General features: G+C 33.5%; 1 protein-coding gene across 1 annotated transcript; it reads left to right on the top strand.

The window, feature by feature from the left end:
• Positions 1–3,191: 3,191 nt before the first annotated feature.
• LOC134727028 (uncharacterized) lies at positions 3,192–5,670 on the top strand. The gene is made up of 2 exons (XM_063591414.1): positions 3,192–3,273; positions 4,625–5,670. Exon 2 carries the CDS (start codon positions 4,631–4,633, stop codon positions 5,225–5,227), a length of 597 nt encoding a protein of 198 aa, XP_063447484.1. The 5' UTR covers positions 3,192–3,273; positions 4,625–4,630; the 3' UTR covers positions 5,228–5,670.
• The last annotated feature ends 6,157 nt before the right edge of the window (positions 5,671–11,827 follow it).

Raw genomic sequence — 11,827 nt, 5'->3', positions numbered from 1 at the left:
AATATGCATGATATGAACGTAGTTATACCCGTGTATGTTCAAATAAGCATCTTTGACTAGCTTGCAGTGTAAACTACGTGTAAATATTATCAATAGAAAAGTCATTTAAACACTTTTTTCAGTTGTTGAATGCCGAATTATCATATAAAACGACAGTGAATGCATCGCACATTTCATCGCAACTATAGTTAAAATGAATCGCATTCATTTACAATAGACATAGTTACTCTCATACAATAGTGAACATTAACTAAGTGGATTCGAACTTTCTATAAACTGTTATAAGTACTCTCGCAATGTAATACTAAATTTATCAGATTCCACTAGTTAGCAGGTCAAGTATAATATTGAAGGCCATTATGCCAAGTCTTGTAATATGTAAGAGATTCTAGACGGTGAAACGAGCACCTTCAATTGCAAAAACTTGATGACCTTTTCCTACAGATGGTTGCTTCACACGAGCTTTTGCAAAAAGTAAAATCATAAAAATACTGAACTCAGAGGAAAATCAATTAGGAAAGTCCATAATCACATGGCAAAATCAAATAACAAAACGTATAAAAAAAGAATGGACAAGAACTGTCATATTCCTGACTTGGTACAGGCATTTTCAAATGCAGAAAATGGTGGATTAAACCTGATTCTATAGCGCTAACCCTCTCACTTTAATAACAGTCTCATACAATTCCGTTATATTTACATGATGCGTTAAATATACGGTGCTAAGCAAACGTCTGTAGGAAAAGGTCATACTTGGCAAAACAAACATAGAATTAATACAATGGTACTAAGCCAAAATCATCATATATTTCTAAAAATTACTTTAAACATCAACGTTGTTAACATGGTCTTAACCCTTTTTTCAAAATAGACGATACACTCGTTAACCTCGATCATACTTATACATAACTGGGAAAATGCAGGTTATCAAATATAGATAAAAGGTGCATAGGTCTGTGTTTCAAATCAAAATGTCCTGCTCTTGACGATAACCTTCTTAATATACATAGTTAAGAAGACGAACATGGCCGTTTGTGGGTCATATTTAGATTCAGCTATACACACACAGCTGTTGGAATTGCATATTTTCCGAATCTAACGGAAAATGTTTAAAAAGTGTCACGCTAAAAACTTTTGTATCATGTGTGAATAAGCATATCCAATGTATGCAAATGACCAAAAAAATGCGTAAATTGCTTTACCGATAATATTTATATATAGGACTTTATAAACGTAATACATAAATATTAAGTCCTTTTTAAGCGGTAAAGCAATTAAGGGTATCAAAGAAAAACTACGAAAATGTCTTCGAATATCAATATAATTCGGGATACTAGATTGGTAACCGGCTGTTTAGGACATTAGTGCTGTACTAAGTAGTGACTGTCGTTTTAATTCGTTCACTAGAGATAACTCATTTAAATGAAATTTGCAAGATGAAAATTTAGAATTTCTCGATCTCCGAGTAGTGGAATTTATGAGGTTTCACCAGATGCAATATTATAATTCAGTAATTCTCAGATGTCAGATTTATCTAATTAAAGAAACCTGGTTTGTAGAAATTGACAATGAGTTTGAGGGTCGGTTGAAAACAAAACTTTACGACAAAAGAGATGGTTTCAGCCTCCCAATTGTGAACTTTCCATTTCTGTGTAGCAACATTCCAGCAGCGCCTGCACACGGAGTACACATCTTGATACGATATACCCAAGCTTGTTTTTCCTATCATGATTTCCTTGATAGAGGATAGCTACTCACAAGGAAGCTATTAAACTAAGAGTTCCAAATGGTGAAGTTGAAATCATACCTTCGTTAATTTTACGGACGCCATCTCGATTTGGTTGACCGTTATGAAATAACCGTTTCACAGATGATATCGGTTATTATGTTCCTTATATCGTCACTACAATACGCTTCCCTTTGCATGAATGTGACCTACCGAATTAGGCTATTTTCCGGATTTGTAATAACACAAACAACACGACGTGTGCCACAAGCAGGATCTCTTTACCGTTCTGGAGCACCTGAGATCACCCCGAGTTTTTGGTGGGTTTCATGTTTCTTCTAAAGTCTTTACTTTTCTATGTTGTGTCTTCTGTACTATTATTTGTCTGTTTGTCTTTTTATTTTTAACCATGGCGTTGTCAGTTTTTTTTTCTATCTATGAGCTTTACTCTCTCTCTGGTATCTGTTCGTTCCTCTTTCCTATCTTGAGTGTTCTGTATAAATACGAACAAAATATTTCACTGCTATTAAAGAACATATAAGATCTAATTTTCCATTCACATAGTTATTGTCTTACGATAACAAACAGAAAGTATGATAACTGTTAGGTGATCATTTTATTCGGTTGGTCCCTATATAAGTAAAAGTGAAGAATTTCAAAGTATTAGTAAAAAGATGTTAAAGGAAAATGAACCATGTAAAACGAAATTTTTTTTCAATTGAAATCTTTTGAACTTAACACGTATTATAAAAAAATATGTGGAATGATTGCCTATGAGACAGTTATCAACAAGAAACCAAACTACTATTTTAGGTTATTGTACGGCATTCAACAACGAGAAAAGAACATACCGGAAAGACAGCTATAAAAGGCACCGTATTTAAAAATGTTAAACAATTCAATCGAGAAAAATAATTTAAAATTAATGTACAAAGTCTCAAAGATTTATATTGTTTACATTAACATCTTATAATAAATTGTTCCCAGTTGAAGGAACGAGGTATTTTTAAACTTTCTTTTTCATATTTTTAAACAACGAATTTTGTACGAAATTGTTGATTGATGAAACGATATTATCCTTTATCAAAAAATCGTCAAAAATCGAATTTATGCAGAAACGTCCCCTTTGAAAAGTTCTGAATCCACTTCTAAATGCAAGAGTACATTTGAACTGTACAATATATCAGTATATTTGAGCAAGGATTTGTATAATTCTAACTATGATACAAATCCTTGGTCTGAGGATATCAATCGTGATTATAGCACAATAATATAATTATAACATAATGTTTTATCTTTAGAAAAAAAATGTTTAATGTTATGTACATTGTAATGACTATTTATGTTGTATTATAAATACTAAAATATTTAACTGTCTCAAGTGTTGCGTTACTTTTGGTGGTCAGTTTAATACTAACATACTAAACCGAGTTACATAATCGTTTTTACCGTTATAATCCCATGTGTCAGCTTGTGTACACACACCGTCTGTGTGAGACCAAAGTTCATGATAAAAATATATATAGAGTTAGATAAAAATTAAACAGGTCAGTTCGATGTCACTTTTTCATGTTTTAAAAGTATTGTTTTAGGGTTTTTAAGTTTTATATTATATCACCACATAATTCTAAACATTTAAACTTATTCAAAGGAATTCGAAGGCTCGCGACTTAAGTCATTGATAGATATTGAACTGTATACGTGTGTAATACGGTATTGTTTAAAGTAAAACGTGTTGTTTAAAAGTATGATGACTTTGTATTTAAATATACATATAGTAGCTTGTATATGAACAGATAACATATTCAACACATGACAGCATTTGTTATGCGAATTTAGAGTGATAACAGAACTAAAATGCATAAATACTTGTTCCAACCGTAGCGTTGATTGATTAAGTCCAGTGTTTGAATTATCATGTTTTATGTTTTCAATTTTCCTTCAAGTTGGCATCTTCGCTAGCCAAGGGTAACGATCCACTCCCGTTCTCTTCAAGGGAAGAAAACGGGAATGGATCGTAACCCTATGCGAGCGAAGATGTCAAATTGGTGATATGACATGTTTAGTCTCTCACAACAGGCCACAGACCACAATTAATTTCTCTATCAGGTCTTTAGAACGTTTTGTATCATTAAAAAAATTGCACCATGCACTTTTGTCAATTTTTTCTTGTGTGTAATGTATAGTACTAGTCCAAATATATATAAAAAATTCAGAAAGATTGAAGCAATCACTTTTATAAATTTAGCCAATACACATCCATACCCCTATGGACAAGTCAAGAGATGTTCCGAAACTGTAAATACTACCTTTTTGCACTTGGCCTAATTACTCATTCCATATCAAAATCAGTTTAAATACAACATCCAAAAAATTATTTCACCTCTCTTCTTTCATTTCCACCCAAAAAAATCTAAGAAATGAGTGAGGAAGGGAGAGAAAAAAAATTAAGGAAAAATACACTCTATTTAAAAGGAACTATTTATAAACGAAACGCGAAAAGCGGGGTCATAAATTGTGGTCTTGGGCCAACAAGAACGTTTGCAAGATCAAGAAACGATAACTCAAAATGGATGATTAAACATTTTGTGCGGGGAAATACGAACGGCTTCTCAAATCCATTCTATTAGAAAACTCGAATTATTACAGACGAGTGTCCCACCTGCATTTGCGCTGCACTATTATAAATATAGTAGAAACGAATGATATACGAACATGACGAATGCTTGAAAATTAAATATATATACATGTAACATGTTACTGTAGTATACAAGTATTGATTTACAATTTACATGTAGTTATATAACAATAAACCAGAGTATGGTACCGTGGTCCAAAACTACAATACACATGATATCATAACTTGTTATAATCAAAACATCTTTTTTTGAATTCTAGGACACAATGGCGTATGTCATAAAAACCAAAAAATCAGAAGTGGAGCTTCCATACCTTCCTAAAAATGGTATGCTCAAGAATGGAACTGCTGTAACCCTTGACTGGTACAAGGACGCAGACGAGAAAGAATTATTTGACATTCTGAGACACATCGTGCATGAAGAGGGTGATAGTTACCCTCAAGATGAGATGTCTACTATAGATGACTTCCGGTCATATTACCTCTCACATGATGTTTTTGTATGTAAAAACATATCAACTGGGGAAGTCATTGGAGGTTTTTATGTAAAGCCAAACTTTCCGGGAAGATGCTCGCACATCTGCAACGCCGGGTTTATAGTTAAAGTTTCGTCAAGGGGTTATGGAGTTGGAACATTTATGGCGGAAGCATATTTACAAATAGCACGTGATTTAGGATACCTTGCGTCGTTTTTCAACCTTGTATTTGTATCTAATGAATCGTCGCTAAAACTATGGAGAAAACTAGGATTTACCGAAATTGGAAGAGTCCCGAATGCTGGTAAATTAAAAGGAAGGGGCATGACAGACGCTCTTCAATTTTATTATGACTTAACTTCGTTAACGAAATTGACAGTTGAATAACCTTTATGAATCCCTTGTATCCTGAATATCAAAATATTTGTTCATTGATATATCATATTAAAAGGAGAGATTTTATAATTCAATACGATATTTATATTACATCTATGTACTTGTTAGTCTTAAATACAGGATTTTTTAAATTTTTTTTAGAGGTAAATCATGTTTTATTAATAGTTTTTCACATTTGTTAGTTGATATATCAAATACAGGATTTTTTTTGTTGATATTGGCATCGAAGTAGCTGTCAGTAATAATTATTGCAAGTACTCTCAGATCGGTATTTATATTACTTGTAGAATATTTTTTGTTGTTTGGATGTACAAGTACCCGTCAATGTCTACTATGTGGTTTTGTTATTCTATGTGTATCAACCTGACAAGTAAAGCCTTTTCCAACTGCTTTTTTTCATTTCTAAGTTTATACTGTTACATCACTGTTACAGATTTGGCCGGGGGGGGGGGGGGGGGGGGTTGAGCATAAAAGCATAAAAGCTTGTTTCACTCGAAAAAATTCTGTATGTATATATATAGGTTTTTTTTTTTTTTTATGTGTAATGGTTTTCAGCTGTTACTCACTGTCCAGTAATCAGGTTTAAAAAATAAAATTAGTAGTTAATGAGTTTGTATTGTTATGATATTGTAATTATTGTATTTATTTATGTTGGCCTAATTTGTGTTGTATGGCCTGATAGTTGTTTACCAAATAATTGTATAACTATGCAGTTTAGAAATCACTGGAACAATCACAGATACTTATGGAATGATTGGAACTTTCTATTTGACGATTCTAGAATGATCCTTATAAAAGATGCGTAATTTAAACTTCTACTGTTTACTAGAAACTTCCGTTGTATTTTTCTGGCACATTCCGTTCTAGCGTGTTCTAGAATGTTCCGTCACAACAATATATATACAGACACTAAAGTTGAACTCTCATAATTATAATTAAACTTGGACATAGACATTGATAGACATTAGTATTCACAGCATTTGGATTGACACTTTTATTCTACAAACAACATCATACTGGATTGTGACATTAGTAGTGAACGTAATATTCAAATTGGATTCCGAAAGATTTCCGGATACAGATAAAGATAACAGATTGGACTCATATTTTGACAGTTAAGTTAACAGTAATATTTGTGTAATACCTTTTGTAAACTTTTGTATATTAAATATTGTTAAATTTTACTATTGATTTGTGTCTTTTGTTGGCTACAATTTAAAGGCGATTTCTGGCCGTAACAGAAATTGGGGGCTCGTCCGGGAGATCTTAAAAATATTTTAATCAAAATTTGTTTAATATTTTTATTATAACTAGCCAACAAAATTCTACAAAATGGCATTTGATGCCGGTAAATTTTTGAAAACGCCAGACCTGGAGAGTTTTGATAATTTAAAGAAAGAGGAATTAGTGTTGCTTGCTAAACAACTGAAATTAGTTTTTAAAGTATCTATGAGAAAACAAATTATAAAAAATTTGGTTATAGACAAATTAGTTGACGAAGAAATTTTAGGTGAAGAGGCTCTTGATCTTAAGGTCGAACATGTTGATGCCTTTAAATTAAAACAGCTTGAATTAGACCATGAATTTAAATTAAAACAATTGGAAGCAGAATTGGAAATGAAGGAAAGGTTAGAAATGGAGAAAAAAGAAAAAGAAGATGAATTTAAATTAAAAGAACTTGAAATGAGAGAAAGGCTAGAGATGGAAAAACTGAAAATTGAAATGGTCAAAGAAGAAAGCAACACTAAAGTCCAATCAAAATCAGATTATTTTGATGCAGCAAAAAACATACGTTTGGTTCCGAAATTTTGTGAAAAAACAGTTGATAAATATTTTCCACAGTTTGAGAAAATTGCTAATAATTTGAAATGGCCAAAGCCATATTGGACTACGATGCTGCAAAGTGTTTTTGAGGGCAAGGCCGCTGAAATATACTCTGCACTTCCATCAAAAAAAAGTTCTGATTATGACACGGTGAAACAGGAAGTTTTGAAAGCCTATGAGCTAGTACCAGAAGCATATAGACAGAAATTTAGATCTTATAAAAAGTTTGATTCGCAAACCTATGTGGAATTTGCTCGGGAAAAAGAAGATCTATTTGATAAATGGCTTACTTCAAAGAAAACAGATAACAATTTTGATAACCTAAGACAATTGATGTTATTAGAAGAGTTCAAACAATGTGTTCATTTAGACTTAAAAACACATTTAGACGACAAAACTGTTGAGTCAATACATGATGCAGCTGTTATTTCAGATAATTATACTCTTTCACATAAAAGAAGTTTCAAGGGTCAAAATGTTAATACTTCCAGTGGAAATTACAAAAATCAAAGCACTGATCATACTGATAGTAAGCCTGTTCCACAGAATAAGAGTCAGTCCAGTTATAATATGTCTAGTCCAAAATTTGATACTTTTGAGAAGAAGTCACTGACTTGTGCTTATTGTAAGAAGATTGGTCACCTGATGGCTGATTGTTTTAGACTCCAGAAGAAGAATGAACGAGATAATAAGCCGAAGACCAGTGCTTGTACGACACCTTATATGACCAGTACATTGGAATGTCCTGCGAGTCAGGCTTTAAAGTCCAGTTTTTGTGATTATATGGAGGAATACAAACCCTTTATGTCTGATGGGTTTGTTGCTATTGTTGATGATACCACTCTTCAGCCTATTAAGATTTTACGGGACACTGGAGCTTCTCAGTCTTTATTGTTAGAAGGTGTGTTGCCTTTGTCTGAGAAGACTTCTGTTGGTGCCTCCGTTTTGTTACAAGGTGTAGAGTTAGGTTGTATAGATGTTCCTCTCCATCGTATTTATCTGAAGTCAGATTTGATAACTGGACCAGTTGTTGTAGGTGTTCGTCCTAATCTCCCTGTTGAGGGTGTTACATTATTGCTAGGAAATGATCTAGCTAGGAACAAAGTGGTTGCTGAACCAATTGTTACCAGTGAACCGGTGGTGGATGTTAAATCACCTGAAGATGATGCTGAATTGTATCCAGCTTGTGTTGTTACTAGGGCGATGGCTAGAAAACAACAAAATGAAAATTTGCAAGAAGACAAGTTTGATTACATGGACCTTTCTGACACTTTTATAGCTGACATTGAAGGTCCTGGTAGCTCAGAAAAGGCCATTACAAAACCACCTAGTGTTAACAAGAATGTTATTATGCCATGGCCAGACGTTAACAGCCATTCATTAGACCGAAAGAATTTATCTGAAGAACAACATAAAGACCCTGAGGTTCTTCAGCTCAGCCTGAGAGCTCAACCACAGGAGGAAGCAGACAAAGTGGCCGAATGCTATTACCATCAGGACGGCATTTTAATGAGGAAGTGGAGGCCTCCTGATGCTACCCCAGAGGAGGAATGGAGAGTGGTGTACCAAGTGGTGGTGCCTAAAGTTTATAGGCAAGAAATTATTGGTCTTGCCCATGACACCCCCTTGGCTGGACACTTAGGTATCAGGAAGACTAGCCTTAAGATCTTGCAGCATTTCTACTGGCCTAAACTTAGAAATGATGTTGCAGAATACTGCAAATCATGTCATATATGCCAGGTTGTTGGTAAACCTAACCAGAAAATACCACCAGCACCACTTCTGCCTATTCCAGCCTTTGACGAACCTTTCAGCAGAGTTCTAATAGACTGTGTTGGACCTTTACCAAAGACCAAGACTGGAAATGCATATTTATTGACAATCATGTGTACATCTACCCGCTTTCCTGAAGCTATTCCGCTCAGAAATATCAAGACACCTACTATCGTCAAAGCTTTGATCAAATTTTTCACATTAGTAGGACTTCCTAAGTCTATACAGTCCGACCATGATCAAATTTCATGTCAGGTTTATTTCAGCAAGTCGTGTACCAGTTAGCGATTGCTCAGTACAGATCAAGTGCTTACCATCCAGAATCTCAAGGTGCCTTAGAACGTTTTCATCAAACATTGAAGAACATGATTAGAACTTTTTGTCTTCAATTTGACAGAGACTGGGATGATGGAGTTCATTTTCTACTTTTTGCGGTCCGAGAGGCTGTTCAAGAATCCCTTGGATTTAGTCCCTTTGAATTGGTATTTGGTCATACTGTAAGAGGACCGTTAAAATTGATTAAGGAAAAGTGGCTTACTGAACATACTGACTTGAATCTTTTAGACTATGTATCTAGATTTAAAGAAAAACTGTATACTGCTTGTCAAATTGCTCAGAAAAACTTGAAAAATGTACAAAACAAGATGAAAATATGGTATGATAAAGATGCCAGGGACAGAGTTTTTGAGCCTGGTGATAAGGTACTTGTGTTTTTGCCAGTCCCTGGACATCCTTTACAGGCTAAATATTGTGGTCCTTATACAATAGAGAGTAAAATTAATGATTTGAATTATATTGTAAAAACTCCAGGTCGGCGCAAACAAAATAGAGTGTGTCATATTAATATGTTAAAACCATATTTTGAGCGTACTAATGTACTATGTGATAGTAAACCAGTTGCCACTTTAGGCATGGTTAAATTTGAGAACAATCATGACAAACCAGATGTAATTGAACCAACTTTTAGTTGTAAATCTATGGAAGAGACAGTTAGATTGAAAAATTCAGAAATTTTGTCAAATTTAGATTCAAAACTTGCACATCTGTCTTTTGATCGTAGAGAAGAAATAAAAACTTTGGTATTTTCTTTTAAAAATCTTTTTCCAGATGTGCCAAACAAAACCACTGCTGTTTGTCATGATGTTGATGTCGGAGATGCTTCTCCAATTAAGCAACATCCTTACAGGCTCAATCCACTCAAACTTGAAGTTATGAGAAAAGAAATTAAATATATGCTTGACAATAATATTATTGAGCCGAGTAACAGTGAATGGAGCTCTCCTTGTCTCCTTGTGCCAAAACCAGATAAAACCTTTCGTTTCGTGACTGATTTCAGAAAAGTAAATTCAGTCTCAAAATCTGATTCCTATCCGATTCCAAGGATAGACGATTGTATTGACAATATTGGTCAAGCAAAATTTGTGAGCAAATTTGATTTATTGAAAGGTTATTGACAAGTTCCATTGACACAGAGAGCTCGTGAAATATCAGCTTTTGTTACACCAGATGGCTTATTTCAATATACTGTAATGCCGTTTGGCATGAAAAGTGCTCCAGCTACATTTCAAAGAATGATCAATAATGTTATAAAAGATTTAGACTGTTGTTATGCTTATATTGATGATCTTATTGTATGTAGTGATAGCTGGGAACAGCATTTAACACATTTGTATGATACTTTTGATAGATTGTCAAAATCAAATTTGACTGTTAATCTTGGTAAAAGTGAATTTTGTCAGGCCACTGTTGATTATTTAGGGCATACAGTTGGCCAAGGTCAAGTAAAACCTATTATGGCTAAAGTGGAAGCTATTTCCAAATTTCCACCTCCTACAAATAGAAAACAACTTATGAGATATTTAGGCATGATTGGATTTTACAGAAAATTTTGTTCAAATTTTGCTACTGTTGTTCAACCATTGACTCATCTTTTACGGAAAGATTCTAAATTTATCTGGAGCGAAAATTGTCAAAAAGCTTTTGAAAATAGCAAATCACTTTTAATTAATAGTCCAGTTCTGATTACTCCAGACTTTGAAAAACAATTTAAACTTGCCGTTGATGCAAGCGATGTAGGAATAGGAGCTGTTTTATATCAAGAGACAGATGATAATGTCGAGAAACCTATATCATACTTTTCTAAGAAATTAGATAAACATCAGAAAAATTATTCAACTATTGAAAAAGAGTGTTTTGCAATGTTGTCAGCACTTCAACATGTTGATGTATATTTGAATCCCACTGTATATCCTGTTCTTGTTTATACTGATCATAATCCTCTCACCTTCATGCATAAAATGAGAAACAAGAATCAGAGGTTGACTAGGTGGAGTTTATTGTTACAGGAATATGATGTAATTGTAAAACATATTAAGGGTAAAGATAATGTAATAGCTGATGCTTTATCTAGAGCTTATTAAATCACTTTGTATATATTATGTATTTTTGTTCATATTATTCATGATAAGTTTTTGTTACACTAAAACTTCTTTTAAGGGGGGAGGTGTTATGATATTGTAATTATTGTATTTATTTATGTTGGCCTAATTTGTGTTGTATGGCCTGATAGTTGTTTACCAAATAATTATATAACTATGCAGTTTAGAAATCACTGGAACAATCACAGCTACTTATGGAATGATTGGAACTTTCTATTTGACGATTCTAGAATGATCCTTATAAAAGATGCGTAATTTAAACTTCTACTGTTTACTAGAAACTTCCGTTGTATTTTTCTGGCACATTCCGTTCTAGCGTGTTCTAGAATGTTCCGTCACAACAATATATATACAGACACTAAAGTTGAACTCTCATAATTATAATTAAACTTGGACATAGACATTGATAGACATTAGTATTCACAGCATTTGGATTGACACTTTTATTCTACAAACAACATCATACTGGATTGTGACATTAGTAGTGAACGTAATATTCAAATTGGATTCCGAAAGATTTCCGGATACAGATAAAGATAACAGATTGGACTCATAT

Source organism: Mytilus trossulus, chromosome 7, assembly GCF_036588685.1.
Source record: "Mytilus trossulus isolate FHL-02 chromosome 7, PNRI_Mtr1.1.1.hap1, whole genome shotgun sequence".
Taxonomy (NCBI): Eukaryota; Metazoa; Mollusca; class Bivalvia; order Mytilida; family Mytilidae; genus Mytilus; species Mytilus trossulus.
This window is presented reverse-complemented; position numbering and strand designations above follow the sequence as displayed.